Source organism: Lathamus discolor, chromosome 3 (genome assembly GCF_037157495.1).
Source record: "Lathamus discolor isolate bLatDis1 chromosome 3, bLatDis1.hap1, whole genome shotgun sequence".
Taxonomy (NCBI): Eukaryota; Metazoa; Chordata; class Aves; order Psittaciformes; family Psittacidae; genus Lathamus; species Lathamus discolor.
Window position 1 is genome coordinate 33,913,275 of NC_088886.1, and position 23,921 is coordinate 33,937,195.

General features: G+C 39.7%; 1 protein-coding gene across 1 annotated transcript in view; it reads left to right on the top strand.

The window, feature by feature from the left end:
* SPATA16 (spermatogenesis associated 16) overlaps positions 1 to 23,921 on the top strand; it is an 81,762-nt gene that overhangs the window by 53,150 nt on the left and 4,691 nt on the right. Inside the window, 5 exon segments of the mRNA XM_065670350.1 lie at positions 263 to 410; positions 3,661 to 3,807; positions 4,113 to 4,225; positions 11,232 to 11,396; positions 15,716 to 15,796. Of these exon segments, the coding sequence (XP_065526422.1) occupies positions 263 to 410; positions 3,661 to 3,807; positions 4,113 to 4,225; positions 11,232 to 11,396; positions 15,716 to 15,796 (654 nt within the window).

A 23,921-nucleotide genomic window follows, 5' to 3' on the forward strand; every position in this document is an offset into this window, starting at 1 on the left:
GACATAGACTCACTGCACTGAAAACTGTTTACAAATGTTCTTTCTCCATTAAATGGATTTTCTGAGTATAGATAGGCAAGTGTTTTCTGGAACTAATTTAAATCCTCATCTAATTAATATTCAAGACCAAAATGTGTTATCTTTGCATGACTGTGCAATTATTAAAGGGAAAATATAATCTGTGAAAGTTGGTTTTGGTTTGTTTTTTTTTCTAACTAGCCATGAACAGACATGTAATGTATAATTCTTTTGCCTGTTTTAGGCTATGATTGAAGAAGCCATCACTAGAGAAACATCTTTTTCAGTTATGTACACACCACTTGGGACAGAAATCAAGGCTGATGAAAGAAACAAGCTAAAGACCAGGTTTGCTAAAAAGCACCCTGATTATGTGGAGCACATATATACAGGTGACAGCAGATTTCACATGTCCTTAAGCTCTGTATACTGTTGCTTGAGTGGCTGACTTACTTAAAAAGAGTTTGAGAGAGTCTGGAGAGTGGGCTCCAGACATTTTTATACTTCGGGGGGGGGGGGGGGGACAGTGAGGGAGAGGGGAAATAAGTGTCTAAATTTTGCTTTATGATTGCACATGATTTAGGTAATCAAATCATTACTTAGGCCAAGTACAGACTTTACACTGCAAATCCCATAAAGATGATTTTTATCCATGAAGTCCCATGCTTGAATTGTTGAATTTCATTATTGTAACTAATATTTTGTTCAAACGTAGATATGCAGTACATTGCAGTGACAGTGAGACCCAAGCTCATTCCCATCTCTGTGGGTTTCCGTCTGTCACTGATGGTCATCCCTGCAGCAGGGGCTTCACTTTCCAAAATTATCCTCCCTTCTATGAGCACTAATAGACTGACTGACACTTTTAAGAGTATCTCAGCTGCAGGAGTTGGAATAGATAGCTAGGTTTCCTTTAGCCTGTTGAAGACAAGTAGAACCGGAGCGAACAAGGCCTTTGCAGAGCCCTTTGTCATCTCCTGGCAGAGTGAACTCAAATAGCATCTCCTGGAGTAAACAGATGCTTAAATTCTGGTGGCCACAGTCTTATTGCGGGAGGAACAGGCATGACATTTTGGCAAAAGAGAGGCAAGGGGATAAAAGGCATTTCTTACTGCCATTAACGTGGTGACTTGGAGCATAGCTGACCCTGATAATATTTGACCTTGAGTTTGATTTAGAAACGTAAAGGGAAAAGTAAATGTCTTAGGTGAAATTCTGGGAATCCTCTATCTTCATCACACAAACTGAATGTGTAGCTCACCTCTTACTGCCACTTCCAGCAGGGTCACCCAAAGGGCTGAGGTGCTGCCTGCTCCCTGCAAGAGTTAGACCCAGCTCAGACAGCTTCATCCTTACAGCACTGCTGAGCCCCAGCACTCAGCAGATAAATAACGCTTCCAAAAGGGCACACATTGCGTCTTTGGGGAGGAAAAGAAAACCTATTTGTAAAACATAAATAGGAATTAGGAAACCAAATGTTTACCACAAAACTCTGCAAATAATGAACACAAGTAAACTCGGTTTGTTCATTTTTGTTTTGCTTTAAGGAAACCAGTGTAAAGCTAGATTGTGCCTTGCAAGTTGCAAACCACCCATGTACTAGATTTCTGGCAGTAGCTTTGGGGTTGTTCAAAGGGGGAAAATGAGGACTTACCTATCATGGTGGTTGTAGAATCCCTGTCTACTGTTTACTTTCTAATATGATTTTGTGGAGAATTTCCTGGGACAAAAGTATTGGCATTAAAAGGAGCATAAAATAAAACTCCCTGAATCTGATTTTAAAAAAGATAAATTCGTATTTCACATAACCCCCTCAATTTACTCGAGCATACTCAAAGAGTGAGACTTCCAAGAGCATATGAGCAGAAAAGGTGTGCAAGTGCTGCACTGAAACTCAGTTTGTGTTCATAAATCAATGAATGACTTTGAAAGTGTCATCAGCCATTTTCTCACTCCTCCCAGTAAGGAAAAGGAGGAAGTTAAAAAAAGAGGGAAGGTGTAAAAGATCTCAGTCCTGTAGTACTTTATACTTATAACATATAGTAACTATAAAATAGATTAGATAGAGCCAGATCTGCCTTCAGATACGTTTGTTTACAAAAATCTACCAGTTAAAAGCATTGCTTCAATTCTACGTAAGTTTCTCTGACTGCAGGTTCTGAGGATTCTACGAATTAAGTGGGATAGAATGCCAAGATAAAACAATATGGATATCAGGGTTTTGAAAGTGCAGTAGTGTGAGATGTCTCACACAGACAGGACCTCTCCCAAGCTCCCTCCTTTCTGTCCTATAAACACAGCAGACTCTTTTTTTCCAAGATGATGCTGAGATAACTCACAACAGTGTTAGGTAAGGTCCACCAAAGCAGAAGGGTTACTCAAGTTGTCTATTCAGGTCTGACCTAAAATCACACTGCCCACCAAAAGAAAAACCATCACAAAGCAACAAGTTTAGCTCATTATCGGTGTGGTACCGCTGGGCATTCAACCTGCAGGTCTGTGTCTGAAATAGCTGAAATTAAAAATGTGAGCTAAACCCCATTTTAACAGTGGGTGTGAAATACCAGACTTCTCACGAACATGTTATTTTAAATAACCTTCCTATTCTGTAACAATTATCTGTCCAATTTTAGTCCAAGTTCTGCTAGAGTGTAAGGATTGAATTGATTTTGAAGTTTTCTGTATTGCCAAGGAAAAGGAGCAGACACACATTTAAATCCAAGTATACAATGCAGTTTGTTGCAAAATTGAGAATCCATTAAAAGCAGAATATGCTGCAAGGGAAATATCAGGTCCATTCACTTTGATTTATATAGGGGTAAGTTCAGAGTGCTCTGAGTGGGGTTCTCCATTTGTCACTCTGACCACGCAGCCTGGCATCTTAAAAGCAGAGCGCACTGAAAACAGAGCACTGCTTTGTGAAAAGTGACACTGACATTCAATCTAGGTTTATTCTTTGCAGGGCAAGAGGAGGGAGGAAAGGACTGGTCTGGTTTCCTAAGCAGAGGTGGTTTAAACAATCGGTCTGAGCATCTGTCCTTGTTGAGGTCAGGGCATACCAATTCAGCTAATACACAGGGGGTTTGGCAGCAGCAGTCACAAACTCTGGACAAGCCACAGCACATGCTGTTACATACCAGCTGGGTGGATCAGAAAGGACATGCAGGAAGCCTGGGATTACAGTGGTGGTGATGGTTAAAACACAAATCTGTAGGAAATAAAACCTCAAAAATTCAGGGAATAACAAAACAGCTTCTTTTGCAGTAAAAAGATCACTATGTTATGTTACAGAAGCGGTTAGTTATTTATGCTTTGGATTATCAACATTGAAAAATACATAAATGGAAAAGACAAGTTTTATCATCATCAAAAGACAAGTTTTTGCATCAGCAAAATTTAACCTGTTGATGCAAAAGGTTGCAAAGTCTGGAATTTCAAAACCCAGTTGTAGCTGGATGGGCTAGCTTGGTCACCTTTGTTTTGTCAAGCTTTTGGGACTACATTTCACTCTTTCTTAGACTTCCTTTCTTTTCCTGGGGGGGGGAGGAGGGGAGGGGGGAATGAAAAAGAAAAACAAAAGTAACTTCTGTTACAACTGAAAAGAAATGTGACAGTGGAAATTATTTTCATTTCCTATTCCAGATCCTCATGGACTTCACATCTTGCCACAGACATCTGAGTGGCTGGCTGAGCCTCCCCAGAAGTACTCACTGACTCTGGGTTTCAGAAACAAACATATTGGAAAAGTCTTGGAAAGGTGGTCAAACAAAAAACTGCCAATCTTTTCAGGTACGCCAACCTGCTTATAATAGCTGGGACAGCTCAGGGGAGACCTCCATGATCCTTGCTAAATGAGGGAGGGTCGGGCTTTCTCAGGACCCATTTCTCTGTGCTGGCAGCCCCAACTGTCCAGATATCTCTCCCCATACTCCTCTCTCTTCCTTCAGTTTCCCCATCTTCCTGCTAGATGTGGAAAATGTATATAGATATAGATATAATATAGATATCATCCCAAATGTATATAACGTATATAGATATAGATAGATATAGATACAGATATACACAGTGCATGGTTTTGTGGTATCCTTTCCTAGACCGGAAAGCACCTTTCTGTCCTCTCACCAAAGAAGAAACAAAAAGATATTGGGATTACACTGGAGAAAAGATCATGCCAGTAATAGATTTTATAAGAAGCACCAAATTAACTGTGAGTATGAAATTCCCTTTCTGGTGTATAGTGTGTATGGCAGCAGAAGCCTGTGCATGTGTGAATGATGTGTGCTTTTTGGTGGGTAATGCATTCTGCACATGCTCCTCCTGTGTCCAGAAATGCTCAGTGAATTGCATTAGGAACAGAGTTCAAATGAGGTTTAGATACTTTTAAAAAGTACCCCTAATTATTTGACAATGTACCCAGTTTATTTAAAATCACTTTGCATGCAATTTTCTCAAATCTTTATGGCCTATTATATTATATCCCTTCTTCACATAACCACCAAAACAACTTGCTATATTTAATACCCATAGTTTACTACACATATCACCAGGATCTCCATCAAGAGTTAATAATTGCTACTTGAAACATTTCTAGTGCTTTAGATCCTGATCCCTATGTAGTGAAGTATGTGAAATAACCTTCAAATCTGCTACAACCATACTGAAGGTATATTAGTTAATTCTACTCTATACTTTCTGCAATAATGTACACAGCTTTTTAGCACCATGGCTTTTGATTAGCACAAAAGGTCAAAAATCAAATTTGCATGTAGACTAGACTGTTTTAATGCAATACTTAAATTATTCTCCTGAAAATAAGTGGAAAAAGCCTCTCCTCCCCAGACTGTAAATGCTAATGTTAACGCTTCTTTCCTAGCAATAACAGGTTTTTAGTTTTCTGTATGTTGAAGGGATCAGAGCCATTTCCTTGTATGGGGTGTCTTAGCAAATCACAGGATTTATATTCTTAGGTTTTGATACCAAATAGGAGGTTGACAAAAACTGCTACTTAGCAACCCCTAGCAAGGAGGAAACATTAGCTAGATATTTGGGGAAGCTATATCTCCTTTACTTTTGGAGAGCAGCTGCTGAAACAGCAGTAAGTGCTTGAACTTACATGGTTAGTGGGAGGTAGAGGTGCTTAGTGCTTCGCCAAAATGGGCGCTCATAAAGCATCTGTATCAGTGTGAAGCAGGTGGAGGAGGCTGAGGGCAGACACCCCTGAGGAAACACAGAGCTACTTCTTTCCAGTTCTTTCCTGAAGCCATGTGCTGTTGGCTTCAGATGACAAAAAGCCCGTTATTAATGTGCAGGCTAATGGGAATGGCATCTTATGAAAAGTGAAATACCCATCACTGCTGTGAGCATTGCACTTTGAATGTTTCAGAAGCTTGAAGTATAAACAGACAGCAGGTGGGTACTGGCTACAGAATAAAACCCTGATCTTTCTGAAAGGCCCAGTAAAAGTCCAATTAAAAAAATATATATATACAATGTTCTCTTTGGGTATAACACAGAGCTTTCACAGGTGAGATTCCTCTATTGCAGTTAGTCAGTCTTTAAAGAGTATCAGGAGAGAGAAAAAATTGAAATCTCATAGTCTTTGGATTCCCCATAACAACACTGATCTATAAATGAATTTGGAGGAACTGGACCACATGGTACAAGCAGAGATACATGGTATCTGGTATCCAGGGTACAGGGAAAAGCAGCTCATCATGTTAGAGATGAGAGTAGAGTGGTATATTAAGATTGCTCAAGCCAGTCTCCACTAGCTGCATGAATTTACACTGCTCCTACACAGTAATATTTTCTACCAGGTCTCAAACTCACCTCATGCATTTAAATAGTCTTGCTGAAACAAAAGAAAGCTCCCAGAACCATTGAAGTCAGCAGCAAAGATGCCTTTTTTTCAAGGAGGTCAGCACAACATTCCTGTGTTTCAGGCCAGGCCTATTCCAGCACCACCTCCAGCAGCAGCAAGAATGTGATAACAGGTCTGAACCTCCATCCTAGAGATTTATAACTAGCACCCAAGGGGTCAGTATGGGAGCTTTAATGGAGAGGAGGAAAGACACAAGATAGAAGAAAGTATCACTGAGTTGGAACAAACAGCTGCCAATTCCACATCCATTATCAACGGAAACATATTCACTTTCCCTTCAGTTTTCATAGCGTTGAATGATCCAGGCAAGACAGAACCTCTGACCCAGAGAGCAAATGACAAAGCTAATTGTGCCTGATAATATAGATAGGCATGGAGCCAGGACTGCTCTGCTGCTGGTGATTAAAATCTCTTTATAGGCCTGACAGAAGTTTGGCTACTTTTGCTTCTTTAAAGTATTCCAACACTTTCTTCAAGCTAGAAATATGATTCCATCTTATTTCCTTTAGAGACAAATTAAATCAAAAACTTCTGCCAAAAAAAAAAAAAACACCTTCAAATACAGACTCCAGCTTTACAACTTAATTTAAGATAAAAGAATGTACTTGTTTTTTAATAGAAGAAAATATATTCCTTTCTGCCCACTTCCTCATTTGTGGATGCAAACATACAATCTGAATACTTGTCCTTATCAGATTTCTTTTTGATGAAAACATCTGAGTGCTAGAGCAGAGCTTATTAAACCATGGCAACACTTAATATAAGTCAATTCTGCCACCACAGTTTTGCAGCTACACAACCTAGAGTTAATTATATGATTTATACACTTACCACTGTTTGTAAGATGCGAAATTAAAGGTTAAAAACCAGAACATTTTCTGTTGCCCCCCCTTTTTTGTAAAGAACAGCCAGTCCCATTTAAATCAAGGGGACATTTATATATTGTAAAGCAGGAAGCATTTGAGAATGAATGTCACAGCCTGGTCCCCTTGCAGCATCATCTGCTGCGGCTGAGGAAATGCCATAAACCTCGTCTATCCAGAAATACGTACCATGACACAAAGGTTATTTTATTTGCCTCAAATATATATCTGTGCGTGTGTGTGTGTATATATATATATATATTAGTCAGAACTTCAGCTACTCATATTCCATTCAAGATTACCAGCACTGACAAGGGGTTATTCTATGCAGTGATTTCACTGGGGTAACTGCTGCTTTACACACACCAAGTCTGCCTTTCTCCTGGTGCAGCCCCATGCCAATGGCACATGATGCTACTTAACAGGAGAAACAATGGCCAGAGGGCTTCTTCACATTATAAAGGTGAACAAAACCTACTGTATGATTCCCAGCATGATGCATGCATTTACAGATCTCACTGTTTTGATGTCTACTTTTTAAGTAGAGGGAAAGTGTTTGATACATACAGATTTCAGCATACACATTTTCTGGAGGATACCAAAGGCATTAAAGAAATATTATGATGGATTTTTTCTGCTTGTTACTGCAATACACCACAGAGCTGTTTGCAAGGCATAACTTTATTCAGATTTTGAGCTGCAAAATGCTAGTAAAGACTCTACAATAGAAAAGAACTACTGGGGGACTTCTGCAAAATGATGCTCTTAAAGCTGACAGTAATACGTATTGGAGGTGACAGACCCTGCTTTAAATCCAGGCTGACCAGTCACTTGCTTTTCTTTTTCTTTAGCATTCAGGCAAGCAAACTTTATTTATAAATAGAAGCGGCATAAAGGATGAATCCTTTCTTGAGTATAGAGAAAAGCAAAAAGTGGGGGTATCATCCCAAAATTCTCAATACATGAAAAGACACAATTCACTCTTCTCACATGTCCTCCAGCTCCTTTTTGCAATGAAAGCCTGTCCTAGTTATCGCTGGGTATTTAACAACAGCAGGTAAGCTCCATCCAGAACAGGCCAATCTGCTTTTTTTAGGTGCCTTTTCATCCCAAGGTCAGAGGAATGAAGATGTCATAGGGCTGATCTTTGGGTATGAGGACCTTATTTCTGTCCTAGAAGGAAGGTCTTCAAAGACACCTCTGGGGATAAACACCTTTTCATTTTCCCCCTTTTTTTTTTTTTTTTTTAAGTTTAAGGGGAATTTGTTCAGCAAAAAATCAGCTCGGAAAAACTCTCTTGAGAAGACCCCCACCTCAGCCAAGACCGCCTATTAATGAATAAAGTCATCAAGAGAAGAGCCATCAATTACTGGTTTTTACTTCCTTCTTTAAATTCTGCTTGGAATACCAGACAATAAGGGTGAGACCCACCCAGAAAGCAACAGCAGTAATATGCTGCTGCATTTCTCGCCAGTATGCAATCGCGACTCCATGAACTGCATTTGTTGGTTCCTATGCTACGTGATTCCCCAAATGTGCATTTCTTCTCTTTGTTAAAGGAGCCAACTCTTTTCCACTGAAGTCTCCATTTAGGTTTGGTCTTTACTTAACCTTCACTGTGCCTACCTGAGCTGTTTTCATCTTCATCTAATTGCTTGACCACTTTATTGTGTTTGTTTCTACAGCTTAGTAGCCCCTTGAATTCTGCTATAGTTCATTTAATTCTCATCACGTGGTTCAGTGTCCCATGGAATTTTTTCTCTTGCCAGCAGCAGTTATTTACTTTCTCTCTCTGCATTTTTCACTACCACTCAAACATCACCTCTGACAATGTTCAACCGCCTCTAATCCCTTAAAAAAAATCCACTGTTGGCTACTTACTTATTTCCAACCTACTATAAACTTCCACAGAGTGCATGTGGGCAAAGATGCCAAATTTGTTTCCCATATCTACATGGCATGCTCTCATATTTCTTCTGGAGAGTCAAGCAAAGAAAAAATGTTTCATTTTGCCTTTCCTTTCTTAATCATTGAAGAAGCCCCCAACAGACACAGCGTGATGAGAGAGGATTTTTACCTGCTTCCTTAGCTGATGACTCAATATACTCATTTCTTAGTGCTTGCACAAAAAGCTTTTGGGCGGATTTCAAGAATAGCAGGGAAAAACCTTTTGCTGCATCTAAAATGTGAGATTATTTCACTTATATAAGAGCGCTCTTTCTCTCTCATTAACTGCTTGCTTCTCTTTATTTTAATGTGCAAAGCTCTACCTGGGGACACAGCTATCTGGCTCTCAAACACCAGTGATCAGGTGGAGGTGGGGTTCTATTTTGTTCCTTGCTTTAGTGCCATGCAAACTAGATTGTGTCAGGCTTAACAATTTCACATATCAGAGATCACAGGAAATTTTTTTTCTTTCTGATTTCTCCTACTAATACTAGGTCAGGGCTTCAGAAAAGGGTTTTTCAAGTGATAAAAATAGTTTGTAAGAAGATTGTCCTGGTCTCCTTTCTTAGAGGTAGGTTAACAGAAGTTCCTGAGAGGGTAGGTCTGGAAGGGCTCTCCTGGCTCCTCAAGTCAAATCATGCTGTTATACACTGCTGTGTCACCTGATATTCTGTTCATAAATTGAATAAAATCCATCTTAGAACTGGTTAGGCTTTCTGACTTTTCTGCTCTTGGTGAAACACACTGCAGACCTTCAACCTGAAATATAAGAAGCTTAATTGCCATCCCAGTCTTATTGGTACCTATTTATACACAATGGTCCTTCTGTTATCATTGTCTTTTATCTCTCCTTCCATTTTCAGTTGTTTTCTCTCTTTGGAATTTAGCCCTGCATTATGTTTATTGAGAAGAATAATAAGCTCTTGGCATTTTCATTAATAGACTAATCAAACCACACTTCTCTCAAATGAGGTATCTCTTAACTCTACTGGCTTCTCTGCTCCATGATGCTTGGGTTTAAATTAACCTCTCCAAACACAGCTGACTGGAGCTATCTACAATACTCCAGAGAACTGCTGACCAGAATTCCTTTTCCCTGTGCAGTGCGCAATTCTCTCCTTCAGCTAATGGAAATACCAGTTCATTGGCTCAGCTCTTTCTTTTTCAGTTACTTTCATATCTGGAGCTCCCAGATTATAGCTGCATTCCTACCATTGGTCACCAGTGCATGGTCTTATATTTCATACTATTTTACAATTATATTAGGTATTATATTAAAAGGGGTAAAATTAACTATACCAGGACTATTTTTCTAGAATAAAAAAAAAAACCTAAGCTTTTTTTTCATTATTATTCTTGTAATTATTATTCTTGTAAGTTTTATAGAAAGCAAGAACAGCATTCTTATTAAATTCTTATACTTGATACAAGAACTATGTTGATGACCATTTTGATAACACTTGATGCTTGCCCTGCACAAATTCTTGCAAAAGATCAAGATCAAACCAAATAACAAAGATTCTTTGCCAAGAACTGTTAATTTTAAAAACAGAACACCATTTCTTGAAAAATAAATGTCATTCAAGACTTTCTTTTCACCCCATTCAATATATAGTTGGACCTAGAACCACATACCTGGAAGCATTATGTAAATGACAACATCAGTGTGCTACCATATGTAACTGTCAGAACAAAGGCCTGCTAAAAATACTGGAAGTGGTTTTGAAAATGGATGCCAATTCTTGGAATTTCAGGCACCTAAATACATTTAAAACCCTGATTAGATGAATGGAAATTTCACTCTGAAGGGCTGAGCATTCAGATATACAATGGCTACATCTCATCGTGAATCTAGGCCAAATTGCTTGAAAATCTCAGTAGGGTGCTTATTTGCATTTTTGGCAACAGAATACTTTCAAAGATATGATGGTAAGGCTGCCATCCATCAGACACTTCAGCAGGTGCTGAGATTTTACGCAAGCACTTGGCTGAGTTTCTGTATTCACATGTTTAAAATTTACCATGTGCCTAGCTGCCTGGAGCATCAGAGACCATCTCTGCAGGGTTTAGTCCCTCAGGGTTATATATTTGAAAACTATGTATCTGCCTAGTCTGCAAACAAGCCATAAGCTGACACACTGCACTGTTTCCTCAACCTCTTCACTGAAACTTTAAAAGCAATCCATAAACGTCAGGTAATATTTAACAGAGGGGATTATGGAAAAGCCATTTCCAAATGAGAAAATTGCATTCAGGTTTGTTATCTGCTGCCTCCCCTTCACATATATTACAACAACATATTTATTTTTCTAGTACTACTAGACAGATTATGGCAAGAAAGTCTTTTTTTTCCCCTCTATAAAGACTGACAGCAGCACTATCTTTAAGGTGCTGGATGCCATATTGCTTATAGTATTACCTGCACAAATACGTATGATGATAAGCCTCAGGGCATAAGACTGATGATGAGTGTGTTTTTCTGTGACTCTCCCCTAACCTAATTGCTTTTGCTGAGAAAACAGGACAATCGCTGCGCATGTTCACGTGGGATAGAGAAGTTGCATTATGCCAGCTTCCTTGGCCGTTTGCAGAGAGTCGAGGAACAGTCCCAAGTGATTAATCAAGCGATGGCTGAACTGGCAACCCTTCCCTACCTACAAGACACCAGCGAGAAAGATGTCAGAATGGTAAGTATTGATTTCTAATACTTGTTTTGGCCTTTAGAGGCGGGAAGCCAGGGAGGGAAGGGCTGGGGCAGAGCATTGCACTGCAGTTTGCTCTGGAAACCATTTTTTGAATGTGTGGACCTGAAGTAGTTTTAAAATCCTACCGCAGTGCCTTGTCAGAGGAGGTGCTTATCACCTGCAAGGATGACTTTTATAGAACCAACATGACTCATCTGTAGGCATATTTTTAAAGCCTCTTCTTTTCCCCCAGACCTCCCCAGATTGGTCTGGGAAAATGATTGCAATTATTCAGATCGTGCTACTTTAAAACACCTAACATCAGAAGCCACCTGCAGCAGAACAGGCCCAATCTAGCTAAAGCTGAGGAGAGGAGGGAAAGGAGAAAAGATTTTCTTTCCTGGCTCCATCTATGACTTGCTCCCTGTCTCTGAATAAACCTGTCTACCTGCTATGCTTTTGTTTTCCCTTTGCAAAATGAGGGCAGTGATGCTAGCAGGGCTGTTGCAAGGCTAGAGTCATTAATAGCTTGATCGTATATGAATAAGCTGCAATCAGAAAGTACCGTATGATTGCTCTTCCACGAGGCTGTCAGGTTTTCTGATGGAAGAAGGAGGGAGGGAGGGAGGGAGCTCACATAACATGCAAATTTTAAGAATTCCATTCTAGAAAAAAAATAAAGTCCCTCCAGAGTCCCTGTATTTAAATGCAGTCCAATTTTGATGATCCAGCTTCAGTTCACTAAAACCTGTTGGTTTTCCCAAAGCCAGTCCCTTGACATTTGTTTGCAGTCCTGCAAAGCTCATAAGCTCTGTAGAATTAAAGCTGCGCAGCAGCTTGCTTTAGGGAAGAGGAGTATCGGCCTGCAACTGCAGGAGGTGGTTGCCAGACTTTGAAGTCTGGGCTTGAGATAAGGGGAAACGACATTGCAAAGAAACTGTGCTATTAAAAGACATTCGCCTTTTGATGCAAGTTTCCTACTATTAAACTTCAGCAGGCCCACATTTCAAGGCTGACTAAAGGGTCTTGAGTTATTGGTACATATTTCAGTGATAGGTTTTTCTTTGGGGTACAATATTTTCAGTACATCACATATAAGGCACAGGCTATTACGCTTTTGCCTGTATCTTGTCATGTAGTAATCGTAAGTCTGACCTCCCTGGAAAGCTTTTTGAGGGAGGCTTCAGGCCACCCACAATGTAGGTCCTCAGTCTCTTGGGGTTTTTTTGGGCGGAACAAGTGTCTGAGCTGGGACATTTAAGTGGCAGCTTGTAAATCTTTCAACTAAACACACATGATTTGTTTACTAAGCCCAAGGTAAAAATGATTTTTAAAAAAGCAAAGGCAGAAAACCTCTACCAGTTACTCTGTCCAGGGCATTAAAATGTATTAATTCAGCATTCGTTTCTTTGTCTTTGTCTTGTCATCCTGCTGAAAAATGTATCTTTAGTCTGTGTTGCAAATGGAGGCTGAGATGCTTTGTAGCTAGGATATTTTAGTATACTTCAGGCACCACAGTGTTAAGGCACAACACTGCAAGCAAGAACTTGCAGAGTGACTTCAGCAGGGAGTGATTAATGTGCTTTACCTTTCCTGGTGACATTAGCCTGCATGGCACAAGCTCCTCTTATGTTAGTAAGGATCATTTGCCTACCAGATCATAACTGCGTCAAGCACAGAACATTAATGCCCATCGCTGGGATCTAGTGATTGGGTTGCTCAGCCTACCTGTCATCCTCCTCATTGCAGTGCGGTCCAGGCAGGGTGAAACACTTGCAAGACTGGGCTATACTGGTATGATTCAGCAGCTTCCAATGAATGCTGCCGAGGCAGCCCCCCCATCTCCCTAGCCTTCTCCCTCGCCGGCCACATTTCTAAGACATCTGAATTTCTTCATGGAGAAAACTGAGCTGGCCAAATTCTAAGCTCTTGTACCAATAAAAATTTAAAGTAATTCCTCCATGGTCATTCTGACTTTACAGTGGTAAAACTGAGATAAGACTTTATGACCAAGCAAGGCAGTTAAATCATGAGTTAGAAAATGCTAAAGATGCCAAGTGCTTACTATCACATACAGTAGAAGTTGTATAAAGTTTAAAACACACTGAATTTATAATAGTGGAATTTTCACTGAAACAGCAAAGATCCCAAAAGTATTTCAGGTATAAACTCTTCTGTGTAAATGTCTTCTGGTAACTAAATAAACAGAGTCCTAATCTATGGCACAAAGAACCTCAGATGAGGTCTTTTCAGATCAGTATTTATTCATAGACCCTGGAAAAATAAAGATTTCAGCTAGGTTGAACAGTTGAATATAAGCGGGGAAAAACTTTGAAGAACATCTTTCCAAGGTTTGTGATTTCAATGTCACCATATTTGTACATCATAACTCAAGATGAAAGCTTGTAAAAAAGTCATAAATCTATTTCAATTTAAAATCAAATGAGGATAAGACATTTTTTAAATGAAGCATTCTTCCTTTGAGAAGATTTAAAAAAAAAAGAGCAGCTCTGGGAGAGCTGCTTTGGTTGGCGAACTGCCTGCTCTGGTAGCGTTTTGTCTGCCAATAGAGCAGGGGAGACATTTTGGATGATGAAAATTAAAACCAGAGCACACACTGGGAACTTTTCACTGGCAGGTATTGATATCAGCAAAACTTTAACTGGAAAGGTACCTTGTTTTAAATGCTTGCCCAAAGCAGTGAAATCTCCAGCCTGGTTCAGCTTGGCCCCTTAGGGGTGACAGACCATTGTCCTGGTCCCTGCCTCAGTGGGTGCTGTTCCACTACTTTTTCAGAGAGAACCACTCTAAGAAAAGCAATGGAGAAATCCTCCCCTTTCCCACCCAGTTCCTCCTCTGCCTGGTTTGATGCAGGATCTGTGCCTTGCCCATTCTGCCCTTAATACCCTTAATCTCTGGACTGCATCTATTCTCGATTCATAGAAGATTATCTGTCACAAGAGTATTGTTATGGAAAATTTCTGACAGGTTCTTGACTCTTCTCACATTAAAGTCAGAGGCAGAAATTTGTGGGTTTGTTGTTTTTTTTCATGAATACTGATGCATGACTTACTTAATAAAAGTTTCCATCAAAAGATGGGATCAATAAGATTCAGTTTGGTGGCTGCACAAGCACAGAGCAAGCAGGCTGGAAGCAACCATAGTATGTCTATTTAGAGATTCAAAAGAAGATTCCTGCACCCTTTATCCAGTGTTGGGACACAGACAAAGAATTTTAACTTAAAAACCTGAGTATGAAGGGAAACTTGAGGAAATCTGCTCCTTGAATCTCAAGGCAGCATTTTTATACCTTGTGTAGATGAGCCTAAACTCTGATGTTTTAAGTTTCATGACCTTATCTATGTTAGACCACTGCCCATCTAGGTACAGAAAGAAGAGACAATACCTCTATGAATACGTACAATTATACTTGGCCAATTAGTTGGAACATGTAACAATTTGGGAAGAGACACTGAAAAATTATTGTCTGGGTTCACTTTAACCAGCTAAACATTTCAGAATAGACCTAATAGAGCACAGCAATATCACAGGTATTGGGTCTGCCCCTGTCTCTCTCTGTTCCTGAATTAAGAGCCATTGAAACATTCTCAAGTGTTTGGGAAAGGTGCAGGGTGAGGCAATGCTGTGACTAACCTGGAAGGGTACTGTGGGAGCACTACAGCTAACCTGAATTTTAGCCTTCCCTCTAACAGTAAGGACTGATTAGCAAGTATTTTCCTACAACTTCTTTTTATAGTTTACGCTAGAAATTGTCAGCCTTGTTTTTATGCTCTGTTATGCTGAATGATGGGGAGAAGGGAAGGTTTGCCAAAGAAAAAGGATAGTAAAAGCATGGAAAATGAGCTAGATACTTCCAGCTACAGTAAAAGCATCTCAGCTTTAGTGTTGTCCTCTTGTGAGGTTTTACATGCTGCTTTAAATTATGATACATTAGCCTTGGGAGAAAATACTAAGAAGCATTCATGTACAACAAAGAATATCCCAGGCAGCTAAAGAATGAAATATGGAGCCTTTATTCTCTACAACCCAATTCCTTTACTGAGTATAAACATTTACTGCATTAAAACGTATAGGCTTAAATACGAATTTTCCAGAGGATTTTTTTTGGCATTGTTAGGTATTTTATATCCACAATAATACAGTGTAATGGCTGAAGCAACGATGAGGTGCTCGTTGTGTGAAAGATGAGTAATAAAATCATCAGCATACAAATGATTTTTTAATTAGGTTTTAATCTGTGTATTTAGAGAAGTTATTTCTGTGTGAATTCCACACTGATAATTTTTATCTTGGTGCCACAGCTGCGGTTGCTAATGGCAGATGCCATGGACACCCTTGAAGGAAGAAGGAGTAAAATACGTGTGTGGAATAAAATTCAAAAGGTAAAACCCTGCAGCAAAGGACAAGAGAGTGTATTGTTCCCCAGGGAGTAAATGTCCACCTGAGTCGTATCTGTTCAAGAGGTAGAAAAGAAAGTAGGTGGCATTTGAAACCTGACTGTACGCCTTGAACTCTGTCAGTGTTTAGGCTTTAGCCCCTGTGGTTGAACTTTGTCCATGTTAATAGTCTCATGTGGTTATCTAATGGAGGAGAACAAAAAAAAAAAAAAAGAAAAAGAAAGAAAAAGGAAACAAACCTTGAATAGCTTATTTTTGGCTGATAATTATATTTTCATCTTTGTCATATGAGGTACTGTGCTAACTGGGGTGGGAAGCTGTTATGGAACAAAATTCAGCCCAACAAAACAGGTCCATTAGTGGAGCTCAAATGAGACTTTGGTGATGTGAGAGGTAAGAGACATGCAAATACCTTTCTGGAGTCTCTGCACAGCAACCAGTCAATTTAATTCTTAAAGGATTTGTGAAATGCAGGGAGTCTTGTGTTGGTTCTCTGTACAGATGAATCTGACACAACGTAATGAATAGTAGGTCAGGCTGGGAGGTAATAAGAGTATCTTGTGTTTTTACAAAGTCTTTCGAACCAGAGCAAATCACAGCTCTGGGTGTTCAGCTTTCAGCCTCTTCTGAGGAAAAGGAAAGCAATTCATCACCAGGAAGGTAAAACGTTATTAATGGTTCAAAGCAGTGGTCTTACCTCATGTCTTATGGCTCCATCAGTTCCCAGACAGATGCACGCTTGCTCTGGGTTGTGGCTGCAGCAGGAGGCTGGAGAAGAGAGGGTTTGAATTTCTGCACTGGCGGAACATGAAATTGTCCTTCTTTGGGATTTAGGGTTTACAGACAGATCTCAGGGAAGATGCTGAAAACCAAACCCTGGCTGCACTGGGTCAGCTTAAACAGGATAAGCAAATAAGACAGAGGTGGTGTAAAGAAATCACTGGAGTGAAGGGTCAACGTATTTTCAGAATCCATGTTTCCAAGTGATTTGAATTAAAATTTCTGAAGTCATCCTCTTTGAAAGAAAGTCTGAGTAGGTGTATTGCTTCAGTTAGCTGTCAGATCAGTGGCTGTTAATAAAGTTTTCCAAGTACAGAATGTTTTCAGAAAGTAAGCAAAACCCAAATGCCAAAAATTATAGACAGACTGGGTTTCATCTCTTTCAAGCACTCATGAGGCAAAACAAAGGATAAATATTCATACTGCTTTTACATTGTGCCAGGATAGTCTCCAGATCTCTCACACCTGCCTACAGATCATATGAGAATCTTTTGCAACACAAACACTACGTATAAGATGAATTATTTATATTCAATTACACACATATTTCCTGCCATATATAACTAATACTGATAACTAGATGAATATATTATCTATTTGTAAATATATCAATGATAATATATCGATATATTTACAAATAGACTATTCCTGTACTTCTCTAGCACTTATTCTTTGCATTTTCAGACAATAGACTTAAATATCAAAGACAGTTTTTCAAAGTTTTTCCAAAAGTCAGGATTTTAATCCATAGTTAGGTGTTTGAATGACCAGCCCAATTTTCACTGCCCTGAACCACCACCACTCAGAGGCTGTTGAGAAGAGGTCGTGGCTGAACATTAGACCAAGTACACAGATAATTAAATAGCTATTAAAGGCTCATTGAAAGTTTGTTAGTGATACCAAAATTATTCCCACAGATTTCCAGAGACAGTGGCTAGTATTCCATTGTAAATTCATTAAGGCAAAGTATTTTCTTTCAGAGTATTCTGATTGTAGAAGCCTACAAAGAACCTGCACACAGACCTAGTTACAATGTAGTTATTTGTATTTTTGGTATTGAATTAATTTACATATATTTGAAAGCAAAAGAGAACATTAAGGAGTTTATACAATCAGCTATAAATGCAAAACTCAGGAAAGCTGACAGCTACGTTACCACCAGTGAAGTTTGGCTTTTGCAATAGAAACAGCTGTTGCACCTAACGAAAGCACTCAAAATTTTTCTCTAATGCAGCAGAATTATGGCCATGCCTATTTTCCAAATGGTTAAAGGGTCTGTCAGAATTGCCATTACAAACCACCGTTTTCAGTTTTATATTCTACAGTCAGGCGTAAAAAGATCATTCAGGCTGAAATTTGACATAGAAGATGCAAAGCCTGACACCCAAACACTTTTCCTTTTGTCATTATTGCTTATCAAATTAGTTTGAAATTAATCTGGGCAATTTTGAATTTGCAGGGCTGACAAAGTAGTAACACATGCATAGCTTCAAGTGGTTTGGGTGCTGCGCTGCTCATCCAATTCACTGACAAATTTACGTTTTCAAGCAAACTCATTTATCAGATGGGCTAATTTATTTTTGGAAGCTTTAAGTACAAAGAAATTAAAAATGACCTTGTAATTAGCTGGAGAAAAGAGAATATTACTGCAAAGAAGGTGCCTTTCTCGGTAGTACCAGGTCACAGCCTCTCCAGCCACAAGGAGAGCTGACCCAGGAGAGCCTGGATTACCTTGAGAGATTAAGAAACATCCTCCTGCAGATGCTTCACCCATGTAGCCTAAAGAATGCCTTAGAGGCAGGGAAAAAAAAAAAAAAAACAATTGGGTCAGTTTCCCAAAATCCCTATTATCCAAAATTTTGCTACCACTTTTCCTTACAGTCCCCCGGATAAAGTGTGAGATATGTATTAGCAGTTTGGGGAAGCAAGACTGTTGGGTCTAAGACCTTTCAAGTAGTTAATGGAGGGACTAAGTCCCAGTCTACTTCAGACTCATGGGCATTCCTAAAAAACTTTTACCACCCTCCTGCTTTTCATATTTGTCAGAAATTCCCAAACCGAACTTGCTGGTGGCCAGACTCCTGGATTTACAGAGGATTCAAGGCAACATACTAGGGCTTAAGAATTTTTCTTCAGTTGCTGGCTGTGTCCAAATTGTGTTATAAGTTGAGCCACAAAGGTCCTTAAATATCACACCATCAGCATTAGATGAGAATGGACTTCCCTGAAGCCACCCTTATGAATGGGTAGCCCACCTAGAGTAGTTAATGGAAAATGTTACGGGAAAGAGCACCAAACCCTCTCTTTTAAAGAGGCTTAAGTCTTCACCACTGAACAGAGGTAGAAATATACTTTTGATTACTAGATTTTGAAGTGCAAATTCTCTTATTAATTCAAATTACATTTGAATTTATTTTTTTTACAAGACTGACTTAGCTCAGTGTTTTAAGCAATGATCTCTGATTCACAAGCCTCAGCAGCAATGAACAAGAAACTTCCAAGAGAGGTGGAGGGGAACTAATCTGATTATTCTGCTCTGTCCCTCAAAATCCACTGCAGCCACTGGGTCTTAAGCAGATGGGGACACCAGCAGAATAGCCAGGTTATTGGCTAGCTTCTTTGCTGACATCTGATATGAAGATGAATGCTGGGACCAGTGGTAAAGCTTGGCCCTGAGTAACTCAAGGAACCAGGTCTCTGCATGGCCATTACAGAACTTTATAGCGGCTATAGACAGGCAGAGGAGTTTAGAGTATCTCAGATACATAAAATGCCAGGAAGGCTCCCGCTTTCCTCTGTAAGGCCTTTGCTTCTCTGCAGACTTGTAAAAGTAAGATAAAGAAATAAAAAGAGATTACTTTCCTGTCTCATAAGTTCATTAATAAAGCCTCACAAAATTATAACAGTGAGAGGAATTACATGGAATAAATAGATACTTTAGAGACTATGAACCAGCAATTTTTGACATCCAAAGAGAAGAGAGCCATGTAAGTGCAAGTGCCAGTATGACTCTACTTCCCCTATGAAGATAATAATGTAGTTCTACTATTTTTTTTCCATTTAGCCCCTAGGCTTTCATAGCAGTTTCACAGGATCCTCTTAACATCATTTCAAGAGCCAAAGGAGAGACAGGAGATGGCAAATAAACACTTTCCTACATTTCCACATGTGAGACACTTCATAAAACCTTCACATCTGAGTTTACCTCAAAGGCATCACATACCTTGCAATTTAGATAAGTTATTATGCCCATCATTTGCTGAGCTTGGTGGAATGCCTGTTTCATAAATCTGAAAGCAGAGCAAACATGGATGAGTGAATAAAAGAACAGATGTAACTTACATAAGGATAAGTATATAACAAAAGCTGCACTAATATATATGAATATGAAATGAAGTAAAATTAGCTTAACATATTATATAATCTTTTAGCCAGGCATATGGATTTTTAGCAGTTGACCTCTGCCTACTACATCTCTGCTTCCTGCAACAGCAGGGGAACACTATCTGATGAACTGTGCTCTTCCACTGACATTATCTCTTAATTGAAAATCAAGCCATGGAAAAGAGACATAGACTTGCTAGGTTTTCGGTCAGCTGGAGGAGCAAGGAGATTCATAGTATGTTGATGGGAAGTGGACATGTTGCTGAGTAGTATTGTGCTGGCTGCTAGGACAGTTATTTGATGTATATGACTTTGTAACATCTTGTAAAGTCATCCAAGTCCATGCCACAGCCACAGGGAACTGCACTTGTGCCCAGAGCATGCGGGCTTCGAAAGTTGTGTTTTGGTGCACTGTCTTGATTCAAACTTGGCTATTCCTGAATTAACAGAAGGAAACTAGTTCCTGTTTGTTGTCTTGTGGGGGTTGTGATGCAGCTGGGTGTTTCATAAATGCATAGACCTATTGTGAAAAGGGGAAGCAAAAGATAGGAAAGGATAGGAAAAGCACAGTCCTGGAACAGGAGTGGAAGTTTAACGTGTAATGTCTAACATTCAATGAAATCGTAAACGAGCAAACACAAAAGGAAAATAATGTTTTTGGCATTAGTTCAGGTAGACTGAGTGAAGGAAAATAAAACCAGAGGAACCAGGTAGAAATGCAAAAGTTTTTGTTAAAGTTCACCAAAGACTGGCTTCATGCTAAGATAAGAGAACGCTTACTAAGACATTCTGGAAAGGATGCATCAGCTTTGAATCAGCAGCAGCCTAGAGAGGGACAAGAATTTTCTGCGGCAGGCATTTCTGACCTGGCACTGAGTAAAGTTTTCAGACCTGACAGAGGAAGTTAGGAGAGTGAGCAGGAAGTGAGATCTGCCCTGTTGAACCTGAGGGAGTTCAGAACAAATGTAGGGAACCAAAGCATCACGTTAATAAATTCAGCCCCATTGCTGGGATAAGAAAAGCATGATGGCATTCACAGAGAGTGACGACAATGGGATTTCAGCAGTTATCTGTACACCTGTGCCTAATATAAGTTCCCACCCTTGTGAGTCTCCAGTTCTTTGTCTTGCATGCAAGAGAAGAAAAGATGCCCCAGCAAGATGCCTACATGGCCCTCAGCTACACTGGAAGAAGCAATTGCATCCTGCCCATTTCCCACCCTCCAGACATCAGTATCCTACATGAAGCTGAGCTATTTAGTGACCACACACTAACCAGTTCTACCTCCTGATCACCACTAGACCAGCATTGCAATATAAAAACAGGGGCTGTGACTGCAAAGAAAGAGTGAGCTTTTAGGCATACAAGGTTTTATTCAAGTCTGAAGCAGACATGGAAATTTTCAAGTCTGTTGTTCTGCACCAGAAGTTAAGTTTCTGTACATAAAAGCTTGGGGGTTTTTTTCCAGCTAAATCAAGTGGTCTGATAGCAGATATCATCTATACCTGTAATGCTGAGGCCATCACAGCTACAACAAAACACTGCTAATGCTATTGGGAAGGAGTGTTTTTGATGAAAAAGGCTTTGGTCTGTTCCGCCAAGCTACAGGGTGTGATAAATCACTGGAATAATTTTAAATAGCAGCAAATCCAGCAACTGAGCAGTAAATGTCCTAAACATTGGAATAATGTAGCTGGTTGTAGCTTCCTTGCAGTTAAATCACAGGCAATTCTGGGCATTAACAAGCCCCACGTAAGGATTTAGATAAACATTTCACCAGCCGTTGCTAATCATGCTGTCAGTTATAAACGAGCAGTCTGCTTACCTGCTGCCCTCTACCAGAGAAGGTCTCCAGCCCTATAAACACTTGCTACCAGATATTGTTACTGCTGTAAAAAACAGCATGAGTCAACAAGACTGCTCATAGTAAACACTGTGCTGGACAGTGATTTCAGAACTTACTAAGTACAAAGGGACCATCTGAGTTGTAAGGTAGTTATACATGTATTCCATTACCAGCATCAATATTATTTTTATTTAGTTCCTCATCGACAACAGTCTTTCCTCCATCTGCTTTTAGCATTGGAGCTTTGCTAGTGTACTAAGAACCTACTGGCAAACACTAGTTTTCAGAGTTTGACTCCTTCCTTTACAATGGAAATATGCAACCGAGCTGGTTGTCAGACTTCTTCCTTTAAAGAAAGGCAGTCCATACAAAGGAGGCATGTGAAAGTGAAGAAATGGAGCATGAGGGGCACTATATTTATCTCTGGCATTAACATCTGAAGCTGTGAACACTTCCAGAGGCAAGTCCAAGGCAGGACTTGCACAGTCAGTGGGTTACATTGCCAACCAAATGCAGGGAAGCACCTTTGGCCTGCCCATGGCAGTTCAGACCATGCACTACTGTGCAAACCCACTTCCTTCTGAAAGCAACCACAGCAGCTCAAATGCCCTTTGCTTAACACAGGAACAATAAAATCATTACTTTTACCTAGATACTGAGGAACATTTGTTCTAACTGACTTTAATGGAAAGTACAGACTGGGATTTAATTTTTATTGAAATATCAGTCGCTTTTCTTAAGCTTTTCCTCGATGCTCTGTGCAGCCATCTCTACTTACTCGTAGACCCTTCAAGTACTGTTCCTTTGGTTATATTCACTCCAAAGAGTGCGTTAACAAGTAGCTCTGAGAGACAAAGCAAAACGCTGAGAGGTACTTCATGTTTAAAGGCAGCTCATTTGCCTTCTATTTCTAATAGCTCTGAAGAAATAAAACTAGATTCTGTATGCCAGAAGATCCTTTTTGCCATTACATGTTATTTATAGCTCCTGTATTTGTTTCCAAAGCACCTGTTTCTTATCTGAGAGTGAGCCCTTTGATTTGTATTGGGATTTAGGAAGTTCAGATGTTTAGACATTATAGGGAATGCATGCACATGCATCCATGCGAGACATACTTTTAACGATTTTACAGTTTCCAGAGTCTGCTTGCTGCTTATCCATCTGAGTTTTTTCTAAACAAAATTATTTTCCTACAGGAGTTTGTCACTGTGGGAACCTGGATCTTTCTCATTTCATTCTAAACTCTTCAACACATACTATAACTGATATTTTGCATTTGTATTCAAATGTATGCCAATCCTTTAAAACACGCGTGCTTTCAAGTTAGCTTGTAGTGAGAATAGCTACCCCATTTTTGGATAAGCTTCCTTTGGACAGTCAGTAAGCCATCAAACATAGACATCTGTTCCTTGGAACAGCCCCCTTGCAGCAAAGGTTGACAAGTTTCATGACATCTGTGGCCCATCAGGACTTGGACAAAACCACACTGAATGATGGATAGTATTGCAGTGTTCCCTCATCGTAGCTGGTGCATACCACATAATTAGGAACAATATGTAGGATGTCTTATCCGGATGAGTACATAGAAAAGGAAAAGAATATACTTGCATTGTAGCATATTAGGACAAAAACAGATGCACACAGGCAAGTTCAGAAGTGATTGACATGGCATTACTAGAAATCCAGTGAGTTTTTTCGGAAAAGGAGATATGAACTTGCCATAAAACCCTGCTTTGTAGAGGAGTTTGGTCTAGATGACCTCCAGCAGTCCCTATGCTGAAATCTTCCAATGATTGTAATTCAGCTGCAGCAGCAAGTGCTGCTTACGTGTCCCCCCACACCGTGAGTGAATCAATCTGGATGGCATCCAGAGAGCAGGGCTGAATGCTCACAGCAGCGAGTCTCTCCCCTTTATCCATCACTGGACAACATGTACAAAAGGTCAGGATTAGAAATATTTTTATATGTGCCAAACAAAGACTGTATTGTTCCTTATCTTTGCATGGATCTGCATAATGTCATTTATCAAAAACCCCTGTAGGTCCAAATCTAATCCTAAACCAAAGGGAAATCATATATTGCCTCACCTGATTAGACCCA